Genomic DNA, 13334 nt, shown 5'->3' on the forward strand with positions numbered 1-13334 from the left:
CTTGCTTCCCAGAGAATCCTAGGATAAATGCCATCAGGCCCAGGGGACTTATCTATTTTCACCCTTTCCAGAATTTCCAACACCTCTTCTCTACATACCTCAAAGCCATCCATTCTACTTAATTGTGACTCAGTACTCACATTGACAACAATGTCCTGTTCCTGATTGAATACTGACGAAAAGTATTCATTCAGTGTCTCCCCAATCTCTTCAGCCTCCACACGCAACTTCCCACTACTATCCTTGACTGGACCTATTCCTACCCTAGTCATTCTTTTATTCCTGACATACCTATAGAAAGCCTTAGGGTTTTCCCTAATCCTACCAACTAAGGACCTTTCATGTCCCCTCCTTGCTGCTCTTAGCTCTCTCTTCAGGTCCTTCCTCGTTACCTTATAACTCTCAATCGCCCCAATTGAACCTTCACGCCTCATCTTTACATAGTCCGCCCTCTTCCATTTAACAAGAGATTCCAATTCCTTATTAAACCACGGCTCCCTCACACGACCCTTTCCTCCCTGCCTGACAGCTACATACTTATCAAGGACACTCAATAGTTGCTCCTTGAACAAGCTCCACATATCAATTACGCCCTTGCCTTGTAGCTTACTTTTCCAAGCCACGCATCCTAAGTCATGCCTCACCGCATCATAATTTCCCTGCCTCCAGCTATAACTCTTGCCGTGTAGTGCACACTTATCCCTCTCCATCACTAGAGTAAAAGTCACCGAATTGTGGTCACTGTCCCCAAAGTGCTCACCTACCTCTAATTCTAACACCTGGTCTGGTTCATTACCCAGAACCAAATCCAGTATGGCCTCACCTCTTGTTGGCCTATCTACATATTGTGTCAGGAAACCCTCCTGCACACATTGGACAAACACCGACCCATCTAACGAACTTGAGCTATAGCTTTCCCAATCAATATCAGGAAAGTTAAAGTCCCCCATAACAACCACCCTATTACTTTCACTCTTCTCTTGAATCATCCTCGCAATCCTTTCTTCTACGTTTCTAGGAATATTAGGAGGCCTGTAAAAAACTCCTAACAGGGTGAGCTCACCTTTCCTATTCCTAACCTCAGCCCAAACTACCTCAGATGGCGAGTCTTCATCCATCGTCCTTTCCAATGTGGAGATTGAGTGATGGAAGATGTTGCACATAATAGTGAAAGTGGCAGCGCATGAGCCTTGGAGAGAGGTGGGTGCAGTAACAGAGATGGAGTTAGTGTGAGATAGCAAAGAGAAGAGTGTGACACATAGTCTGACAAACCAGTAAAGGTCACTGACCTTCTTACAGCACTATTGGCCATTCCTCTGCACTGGATGGAAAATGCCATGGATGATATGTCGGATCAGGCTGCTAGGGTCTGCCAGGGCTTCCGCTATCTAAACCTTGCGAAAGTGGATGCCAGTACTTTGCATCACTCTATCCAGCAGGACCTTGAATTGCTGTTGGAGGATTGAGGTGCCACATTCCCATTCTGTAACAGATTCTGATTCAGTCCAGCAATGTACAGGGCAGCTTTGGAATGCCAGTGCTCATCCAAAGACCTTTAAAGTGTGGTGCAGGTGCCAGGAATACTGGTGCTTTAGCACATATACAGTGAATAGCAGTTTGTTCCATTAGCACTGCATGGTGAGATGGGGAAAGAAACAGATGTGAGAGAAGCTATAGGGAATGGGAAGGTGAGGTACATCTGGTTAGACATGGCAATAAATTATGCTAGGCCTAGCCGCGAGAACTCATTCAAAAACCTTACACAATTAGCACTTAGCCAAAAAAAATCTCAACACAACTGGTACTTGGTTAAAAAAAAATCCATCGTTGGTGACCTTCAATGAAGGCAGTAAACAATTTTCTGTTATAAGCTGGGATGCAGTGCTTGAAAGAGTTGTGGAAGCAGATTCAATTGTAGTAACAATCAGAAGTGAATTGGATATTGAAAGGGAAACATATGTAAGGGAATGAAGCTTTCACAAAAAGCAGGCACAGACATGATGGGACCAATGACTCCTTGATTCTGTATGTCTGAACAGAATAAGTATCTGAGTTGATCTGTCAGATCTCACTGAACACAGAATAAAATTGCACTTGAATAAAAACAAACATGCAATATGAAATTAAAATATATCATTATACTATTATTTGTGCATCCTTGCAAAAACATTGTGCAACATTTATGATTTACTACAGCAGTGTTTTTACGAATACATACATGAAAATCTACAGCATTGAAGATGTCAAAAAATTGGGTAAATGCTTTGGCAGGCTTTTAGGATATGATTTCAACAATCCTGAGCCATGAATTAGGATTATGTTCGACCATGATGGGTGAAATTCTGTCCAACTTTCTGCACAATACAAGTTTCTGACAATTCTGGTAAGTGAGAGATCATGTGGAATATGGACAAGTATATTCCTATACTCTTAGCTGAGAGGAAGTAATCAAAACAGTTAATGAAGAGCAACATGTTTAATTTATCTTGTCAATAATATAACATGTCTGAAATGGTTAATATGTAATTCTGCTCACAACCATCTGCTCAGGGAAATTAATGACTGACATTAAATGCTGGCCTTGTCATTGTTGCTCACATCTCAAGAATGAATAAAAATAAAACTGCTTATAAAAGATGCCACCTTATTTCATCTCTAGATCTATTCACTTTAAAAATGTTCATGGTTGAGGGTGAACCTCAATTAAATTAGTAGTGGCTCAAAACCATTGTTAAATGGCTTCTCAAAATGATATAGGATCTTTATTTCTCTATAACAATTATACAACTCAGTAATTAAAAACACCACGCAGGGCTCCAGACTGTGAGCTGAAAGATGGGATGAGGTTAGATCATTCTTTTTGGTTGACAGGGGAATGATGGGATGATGGCTTTTCATCCGTGTTATAAAATGTTCTGTTCCTACAATGCTGCTTTATTTAATGTTAAAAAAAGGAGAGGGAGTAGAGTCAGAAGAATCACACATTTCCATCATAATGATATCACAGTTCTAACTTATAAAAAAAAGATAATTATAATCAACCTGCTGAGCATTTGCCAAGCTACTAAATGTAAAAATAAATACTGATGTCTGAAAATTGTGATGATTTATAATAGGTTATGAAAGGAGAAGTTAAGAGAGACATTTTTTATTCTCTTGTGGGATGTGGGCATCGCTGGCTGGCCAGCATTTATTGCCCATCCAGAGTCGCCCTTGAAAAAGTCGTGGTGAACTACCTTCTTGAACATTGCAGTCCACTTGCTGAAGGTGGACCAACAAAGTTGTTAGGGAGGGAATTCCAGGATTATGACCCAGTGACAGTGTCAGTCTCTTGTTACTCACGTGTTAACCAGCAATTGAAAGCTTGGTAGAGATTTTGTGCATCTATTTGCCTGCCTGTTTCAACTGGCAGCTAGGTACCCAATACTCCCACAGAGGGTTTAAAGATAGAACTTGAGCTCCAACACTTGTTATAGAACCCTAATTGCTAATTCCAAGGAGAAATGGGTGGTAGGTGCATTGCAGAAACCAGCCCCAGAGAGCTCTTCTGGTGAAGAGTAGCATCCCTACATTAGAGCCAGGAGGACTCGGTTCAAGTCTCACCTGCTCCAGAGGTGTGTCATAATATGACTGAACAGGTTGTTTAAAAATATTTACACCTGAAAAAGTTCCTCAGATGTTGAGAAATTTACATGACAATTGTTAAATGGGCCAAAGGATTTCTCCTTGAAATTATGGAGGGTTTTATGAAAAAAAATTGCAAACAAGACAAGCAGGTGTGCATCTCTGCCCCCATCCCCAACAGTCTTTCTGCTTGCTGCTGACCTATTCACATCCTTTGAGATTTGCTCACTTCCACAACAGCTCTTATCTGTTGACCAGCTGTTAGCAGTTGCCAGTTAAATTTTCCCCTGATAAAATTGGCAAATGGCAGCAGTGCGCAGCACACTAAGGAAATGAGACCAGAACCTGAAAGTGGTATCTAAGCACTCCAGGAACTGCTTGAAGGCAATCAGGGCAATCCCAAGGTCCATGATCAAAGTCTTCACGTGTTTGCCATGCCTTTATATTACAGAAAATCATTTATTACAAATGAATGCAAAGGGGAAGGTGATACTGCATTTCAGAAATCAGGACAGGATGTCTACAGGAACATGCTAATACATGTTTTTCATGCCTCAGGGGCATGACAATGTATGCAGTTCCTGTCATACAGAAGAGTGACAATTATTGCACTGCACCATTCGTGCAACCAGCACATCTGTTGAGAAATCACCGCAGACATAATGGCGCCGCTTATGTTTCATGTCGGATTTTGATTGTCACATAGGAATTGCTATCTGCTGCAATAAAAAAGTACAATCCCAGTGGGTGATAAATTTATTAAAGCCTCAGCAGCCATAGGTAATTATGTTAGAATTATTTAGGGTAGAACTTTGGAAATGAACTAATGATAATCAAATCTTGATTTTTTTTTTAAGTCAATACCAAGGTTAACAATATTGTGGAGTAACTTGTCTGGAACAATTTGATTTATCCTAAGGTTGTGAAAAAATGCTGTAGAAATCCGACATGTCTTTCATTTTGATTCCTGAGTATGCTGATTTCTTTTTCATTCGGAATTTTGGTATATTCTTTGAAAAATGTAATTCTGCTGGATCATTTTCTTTCCCCATAACATATACATTTGATTTCGCAGTTTAGATTTTGTAACTTTCCTAATTCCTGCTGTAACTGAATTATAATATTTGCCAGAGCCAGCCATTAAGAAAACATTACTTTTCCTTAAATCATGCTCATCTCACCATGTGTCCAGTTGAAAAAAAAACATTCCTGTATTTTATGGTAAAAATCCACAGCTGAATGACATGTTTTTTCAGCTACAAACCCTATGCACTTTTATCTTACATTTTTTATATGTTCAAGACAATATTAATGATCTCTTGGAGTCAGGCATAAATTATTCAGCATTGATCTTTCAGTTTAAGGACTCTGAAGCACTTTAGCACATTAAAATGGTGCTAAATGATATCTCGCTACATTATCTCCTGCTTCACATGGCAATTCTTTTAATGTGATCCTGACATGTCAACAAAAAGAGTTACAAAAGTTTCAGACTTCAGCAATGGAAATTAATATATATGTATTCCTACTAACAGGCAGTGCAGTCAACTAGGTATCAAAGACTCAGTTGTGTATTCAAATATTTGTTTAACATGTCAGTTGGTGATACAGCCCAAGTATTACATTTCAGTGCCAACAATTTTCCTTTGTATGTGTATCTCTGCACAAGGCATTGCAGCCCCACTCGACAAATATTATTTTCATGACAATTGAAGATTCAGAACATTTCTTATTATTTGCTCCCCTTTATTATTATTTTTGTATTTTCAATTTTTTTTTCACTTTTTTATTTCTGCTTTATTTTCTTTATGGATTTTTCTTTGGTTTCCCATTTTTATTTTTTTCTCTTCCTTTATATTTATTTCCATTAGGCCATGGTTATTATTGTCTTCCTTCTCAATCAATTCTGTTTAAATTTTTTAATCTTTTCCCTCTTCTTGAACCTACTTGTCCTGCAGAAACTTACGTTGCAATCTCCATGCACCTCTCTAATGTGCTTCATTCAAAAATAAACTTGTGAGAAGCAAATGCAGAAACAGACAAAAAAAAGATGAGTAAGCAGCAGGGAAATAAAATGAGTCAATGTAAAGCTATTGACATTATTTGTGAAGTGGAGACTTCTCTAATTTCAAATTATCACAAGCTCAGTACCATAATTTCTGTTTCCTGAGTACCCCACTGCTCTTAATATGACTATTGGTGCCCCAACCATGATGGCAAAGGTGTGAATTGAGGGAATCTTAGGCATGACGTTTCATTGAATCTCCATTAGAAACTTCGCCAAATCTTTTGGTAAGTTCAGTCCCAAGTGTCATTTTCGGGGAGTATCTTATCCTCGGTGAGCTCTAGCCAGTTTTCTCTCACAATTTTACAGTGATCACCTGATTAAGCATGCACCATAGTCTGTACTCTTGCACTATTATGTGCTTGCCAGTGGCAAAAGTGCTTGGTCCATGGTCCAGAGGAATCGCCACCAATAAGGAGGTAAATGACATTCTGTGTTCCACCATTCTTTCTAACTCCACTCATGCACCCACATTCCACCAATGCTCAAAATGGCTAGGGAGCAGCAGGCAAGTTTATTGGAGAAACTCGTGAATCTAGTCGGAAGGTGAGATGAGATCAACAATGTCATCTGCACTGTGCTGGCTCTGGCATGACTTAGGGTCTGTTTCAGTTCTGTGTGACTCTATGGCTATCTCTATGATTTGGTTAGAGACAAAAAAAAAACTGCAGATGCTGAAATCCAAAGTAGACAGGCAGAGGCTAAAAGAACACAACAAACCAGGCAGCATCAGGAGGTGCAGAGGTCGACGTTTCAAGTATAACACTTCTTCAGGACTGGGGTTAGGTGAGGGGGAAGCTGCAGATAAATAGGAGGTAGGGTCAAGGTGGTGAAGTGGAGATAAGTGAAGACAGATGGAGGGTACAACCTGGTTGGTCAATGGGAGGAATGAATCCGGTTGGCAGGGAGCATGGAAGGTAGGGGGAGAGGCTGGGAAGGAAGTCGGGGGATGGGAATAGAGGTTATTTGAAATTGGAAAACTCAATGTTGAGTCCTCCAGGCTGTAGGGTTACCAGGCAGCAGATACAGTGTTGTTCCTCCAAGAGGAGCTATGGTTTGTTTTGGCAAAGGAGGAGGCCAAGGATGATCATGTTGGAAAGAGAGTGGTTTGGGGAATTGAAATGGGTGGTGACTGGGAGGTACAGTCAACTCCTGCAGACCTGGCTGTGATGCTTGGTGAACTGGTCCCTGAGCAGTCTCCCTGATGTAGCGAAGACCACATTGGGAGCAGCTGATGCAGTAAACTAGGTTGGAGGAGAGGCAGCTGAACCACTGTCTCAACTAGAGGGAATGTTTGGGGCCCTAGGTAAAGGTGAGGGGGTAAAGGAACATCTTCCCTTCCCCACTCCTCTCTGCCTTCCACAAGGACCATTCCCTCCAACAGTCCTTGGTTCAAACCAATCCCACCACCCCCTGCAACCAGATACAAGACCTGCCGACATTGGAGGAACAGCTTATTTTCCGCCTGGGCACCCTACAGCCCAGAGGACTCAACATTGAGTTCTCCAATTTCAAATAACCTCCCTCCCCAACCCCGACTCCCTTCCCAGTCCCTCCCCCTCCCTTACACTGCTCCCTGCCACCAGCCGGACTTGTTCCTCCCATTGACCAACGAGGTCGTACCCTCTACTTGTCTTCACCTATCCCCATTTCACCACCCTGCCCCTGCCTGCCCCTCTGTGATTAGGTTGGCAGCTGCCTTTAGAGTCAAGTCCATCAGAGGATTTGTTGCCCACTGGAGATGCACACAGACCTTCTTGTATTTAGACATGGACTGTTTCAGTGTCTGAAAAGTTGCAAATGGTGCTGAACATTGTACAATCATCGATGAACAGCCCCACTTCTGACCTTATGATGGGGGGGTGTCATTGATGAAGCAGTGGAAGATGGTTTAGGACAGTACCCTGAGGAACACCTGCAGTGATGCCCTGGAGCTGAGATGACTGACTTCCAACAGGCACAACTAAATTCCTATGTGTCAGGTATGTCTCTAACCATTGGAGAGTTTGCCTCCTGATACCCATTGATTCCAGTTTTGCTGGAGGTCCTTGATGCCACAGTCAGTTGAATGCAGCCTTGACGTCAAGGGCCATCACTCTCACCTCACTGCTGGAATTCAGCCTTTTGTGCAATATTGAACCAAGGCTGTAATGATCTCAGGAGCTGAGTGGCCCTGGCGGAACCCAAATTGGACATCACTGAGCAGGTTTTGCTGAGCCGGTACTGCTTGATAGCACTGTTGATGACACCTTCCATCACTTTACTGATAATCAACAGTAGACAGATGGGGTGGTAATTAGCCAGGTTAGATTTTTCCAGCTTTTTACGTACAGGACATACCTGGCCAATTTTCCACATTGTCTGGTAGATGCCCATGCTGTAACTGTACTGGAACAGTTTGGCTAGGGGAGCAGCAAGTTCTAGAGCATAAGTCTTCAGTACTATTGCTGGACTTTTGTCAGGATCCGTAGCCTTTGCAATATCCCGTGCTTTTAAACATTTCTTGATATCACATGGAGTGAATTGAATTGGCTGAAGATTGGTATCTGTAAAGCTGGGAGCACTGGAGGAAGCTGAGATGGATCATACACTCAGCACTTCTGGCTGAAAATTGCTGCAAAGGCTTCAGCCTTATCTTTTGCACTGAAGTACTGGGCTCTTCCGTCATTGAGGATAGAGATATTTGTGAAGTCTCCTCCTCCAGTAGTCATTTGATTGTCCACCACCATTCACAACTGATATGGCAGGACTGCAGAGCTTAGATTTGATCTGTTGGTTGTGGAATCACTTAGTTCTGTCTATCACTTGCTGCTTATGTTGTTTGGCATGCAAGTAGTCCTGTTTAATGGCTTGCCCAGCTTTACACCTCATTTTCACATACACCAGGTGGTGTTCCTGGCATGTCCTCCTGCACTCTCTGTTGAACCAGGGTTGATCTCCTGGTTTGAGTGGGGGATATACCAAACCATGAGGCTACAGATTGTGCTGGAGTACAATTCTGTTGATGGCCCACAGTGCCTCATAGATGCCCAGTCTTGAGTTGCTACATCTGTTCAAAATCTGTTATATTTAGCACAGTGATAGTACCACACAACACAATGGAGGTTATTCTCAATGTAAAGGTGGAACTTTGTCTCTACAAGGACTGTGCATTGGTCACCCTTATCAATATTGTCATGGACAGATGAATCTGCAGCTGGCAGATTGGTGAGGATGAGGTCAAATATGTTTTTCCATATTGTTGTTTACCTCACCACTTGCTGCTGACGCAGTCTAGCAGCTATGTCCTTTCGGACCTGACCAGCTCTATCTGTATTACTGCTGCCAAGTCAGTCTTGGGTGGTGGACAAATGTTTTGAAGCCTTCCATCAGTAAACAGGGGATGCTTGACTTTCCAATTTAGTAATGACAAAATCAGAATTATAATTAGGTTTATTGGCATGTATGCAAGAGCAAGAGCCCCCAACAAAGACTCAGGAGGCAGACAGGATACTGACATGAATGGACTTTTATTAAAGCAAAACTTGGTTAGTGGATCTTCTCTGAATCTGGCTTTGACTTGAAAACACAATCATTTCCTTAATCTTCAGATCAAATCAATAACACACTCTGAATTTACAGGTAAAAAGCAGTATTTTTGTACATTTTGTGTTACTATGATCATACACAATGTGGTTACCCATTCCCTTCTGTGAGACCAATCTTGTCAATGATGGACACTCCGATGGGCAGCCCTAGGTTCTTAGTTTTTTTTAATGATGTTTAACAATTATTGTAATCTCTCGGCCTTGGGATTGTTTGATATTGCATTCCATGTTACTGGCTGTCCTCTTTTCAGTCATGACGCACATTGTTTATCTTGAAGGATTGCTTGAATTCTATTTTTCTCTGTACTTGCTATCTCTTATCCAAGTCCATTACCCCTTTTTATATAAAAAGTTGATTCTGTTATAAAGGCTCGTAATATTAATAATAATTAAAAGTTTGTAATTTTTTCTATTGTTAACTTTTTTAGCTAATCAGGCAAGAAATGCCAGACATCTCTTTCATGCTTTATAATTATGTTGGAATTTATGTCCGTGACTATTTAAAGAATCTTTAACCAGAACTTATTAATCGTGTAAATAGTTTCAAAAAGACAACTAATTTCTACAAGGTAAATTTAGCTGCTGATTTTTATTACTGAACACATCCATAATGAGAGTAGAATTAATTACTTTATAGTTTAGTGATTTTTCACAGTATTTGAGTTATAATTCCATTATTAGTTCTATGTTTTGTTCCAAATCTTTGACATGATCATCCTTGAAAACAATCATGAATGAGAATGAAAAAGATAAACAAAAGAAAAAGGAATGGATAGAGTGGACAAGTTCCTGCTGCCATTTTGAAATTGGAACAGACTGACTGTCTTTAAAGCTAAGTTGATAGTCACTGTCAGTGACCATCCTCCCATGGTCTCCCATTCTCTAACATCTCTCACCCTTATACGTTGTGTTGCCTCCTTCACAATTATTATGCCCTCTGTATCCCAGAGTGCTACCTCCAATCTCCACAAATGACTGTCCCAATGCACCTACCACAGCAGTGGCCCCAATAAACCACCCCTCTCTATGACTTTCATTGAGCAGAGCCCAGGACTGACTCTAGCTCAACCTGTGGACTAACTGGAAATGATAGCCCTGGCTGATGACTGATCTGATCCCTGAATGATCTCTGTAGTTCTCTGACTGACCCATGCTAGTCTCAGACTGGTTGTATTGGGCTGTAGGGCTGTGTGTGACCACTCCCTGGACTGAAATGATGCAGATCTGCTGACCTTAAATGCCAACTAACCATGCTATTGACATAGTGTACTGAGACTGATAACAATCCCCATTGACTTGGCTGAGGACGACTCCCCTTTGAGACATGGTCATTCAGTTGATGCATTTTCAATGTGTTTGTTATATACACTGTTAGTGCAAACAGAAGCTAGGACATTGGTATCGCACAATCCCGCACAGCAAAATATTCACCCCAAGACTGTTCATTACTGGCATTCATGACAATGTGCCTGGCTTTGTGTCTGCACTAAGCGGCACAGTATACAGAAGTAGAATGAGTCTATATATTCTGATGGAAGTAGCAAAGTGCAAAAGGGCAAGACAAGGTAGAGATGATATAAGCATCCGATTAGGCACAAAGTGAATGAGTGCTAAAAATGCAAGCTGAGAATGTTGGGTTGCAACCTGTTCCCATGCATGAAATGGATTCCTGCCCCTGCACATAATGCAGCATGGCAGCAGCATTGCAATGTAAGCTGGCAGGGAGCTCCAGAGTGAAGCACTGAAGGGGGTCTAAGACGTTTCATGCTGATGTGTTTAGGCAGGGGTTTTGCCAATGACAACCTCCATTGACATGATGGCGAGGGCAGACAGACCCTGCCCTTGAAGTCTGCCATGAGATATTTACATCTGAAAGAAGTGAAACTATCATGGTCATTCTAACAGATGAGAAACTTAACAAACAATCCAGGTCTTTTTCAATATATAATTTCAGTTACATCACACTGTAAACTTTTGCTATAAATTCTGAGTCTTACGATCTTATACTCCACAATCACCTGATGAAAATACCTTACCAAAAGCTAGTGCTTCCACATAAATCTGTTGGACTATAACCTAGTGTTGTATGATTTTTTAACTTTGCACATCCCAGTCCAACACCGACACCTCCAAATCATGAGGTGTTGGGAACAACTAGCCAAGGTGGAGGCCCAGAGGAGTAAGTGGCAAGCTGCAGCCACCAGATTATTATTTGGACTGCAAGGGAAAATAGCAATCTGCATAGAAATGAAGTGAGATTAAGTAATTATAAGATGTTAATGTATGCAACTCAATACCAGGATTTTTAACTAGCTGTTGAAAGCTTTTATAGAAAATCATACTTATTTTCCTCAACACTGAGAAATGTTTAAAATCTTCAAACCGAACAATCACAATCAATACTTGTTCATTCTCTTCATAAGTTTGTTAAGTTGCCAAATGGGATTTGCTTTGGAAAAATCCATGCATGGTGCTCTTTTTAAATCCATCTCTTTTATGATTAACATTTTGTACCTAAAACTGACAAAATATATTTCCAAAGACCAACGGCAACAGATTCTCATCCAGTTTTAAATGTAAGTGATAGGATATTTTGTAAAGCTCCTTATGAGTTTTCTTTTCAGTTCTGGATTACCATATGAGGGAGAAGCAAATATAAAATTCCCATAGTTTTACCAGATTATAGAGACACCCATTAGAGACAGAAGACTGGTTGTGAGTTAATCTGAGGGTCATCATGAGAAGGAGATTCCTTCAGGATAACCTCAACCAGTGTGGAAATTGAACCCATGCTTTTGGTGTCACTCTTCATTGAAAACCAGCCATTCAGCTAACTATGCTAACATACACCAAGAAGCAAAAATAAGGTTATACTGTTTGAAATAAATGAGGAAGACTTGGATAGTCGCTCAAGTGGTGCATAAATGTTGGCATGGACTAATTGAAATGAATAACTCGTTGCTTTTTTGTATTTCCTGTGTAAAGTAAAATCTAATTTTTACATCTGCCGTACTTCCTGAAAAGAATCACCAATGCTATGTTCTTTCCAGGCCTGAGAAAATGACACCCTGAGTTTGTCAATACAACATAAGTGTCAAAAATTTACCACACAAAATTTTTGGGTTTTCATTTAAATCTTGGATCTTATGTAATGGACAGTCGTTTATAGGAAATCCAAGTGGAATAAGTTTGCTGAAAAAAGAATGAAAATACAAATCTTGATCACAATTATCTTTTCTATTTTTAAAGCCTACAAGGAGAAAATGAAGGAGCTATCAATGCTCTCGCTAATCTGCTCTTGTTTCTACTCTCAACCACATCCCAACACAATTAGCAAATTTGGTGGTGAGTGATGTCTTTATGTAATCTATAGATTATTCTGTTAATATGTTCAAATTGCATAACTATACTGTAAAAACTGTATTTGCCCAGCAACATAATTTGGTAGTAATAGTTATTGTTTTATTCATGTATTTGTAAAACCAGTTTTAATATCTGTACAATTATTTATTTCATATAAATATATGACAACAAATGTGGCATAATTCTGAAATACTGATTTATTGATAAAACTATGTGGTAAAATGTTACAACAAAAAGCTAATTATTAAATGCAATGCTATGTATCATTTAAGGTCCAGAATCAAAAATGAATAATCAAATTACAGGACATCAAACAATCAACCTTCATAGACCATTGCCCCTTAAATCTGACAATATTAGGACTGTGATGATTAGATCACGAAATTAATCATATTGACATTTCTGATACAATTAGCACCAAAACCTAGCAAACACATTTAATCCAAATGAAATTCTGTGACATTACAATTCTCTATGCATTCCTTGTACCCTTCTAAGGCAACATTTCGGTGCATACTTAACACTTTAAATCATTAATAATTCACAATTATTGGGTACTTACCCTTTACTTTCCTCACTATATATATGGAATTTAATGTGGGATGGGCCGATTTTCAGCAATAAAATGTGGTTGTTCTGCCAAAGACCTGATCTGCAGGAGCCCTGAGGGAATAAAGTTAAAGGATTCATCATGC

General features: G+C 40.2%; 1 protein-coding gene across 1 annotated transcript in view; it reads left to right on the forward strand.

Annotated features, from left to right (window-relative positions):
* Positions 1–13334, forward strand: part of LOC122560098 (stathmin-3-like) — a 54825-nt gene that overhangs the window by 33046 nt on the left and 8445 nt on the right. The window contains exon 2 of the mRNA XM_043710330.2: positions 12526–12621. Coding sequence (XP_043566265.1) covers positions 12526–12621 — 96 coding nt within the window. The remainder of the gene's footprint in view (positions 1–12525; positions 12622–13334) is intronic.

Source organism: Chiloscyllium plagiosum, unplaced genomic scaffold (assembly GCF_037043375.1).
Source record: "Chiloscyllium plagiosum isolate Xiang-an unplaced genomic scaffold, Cpla_swu_hap1 HiC_scaffold_15, whole genome shotgun sequence".
NCBI lineage: Eukaryota > Metazoa > Chordata > Chondrichthyes > Orectolobiformes > Hemiscylliidae > Chiloscyllium > Chiloscyllium plagiosum.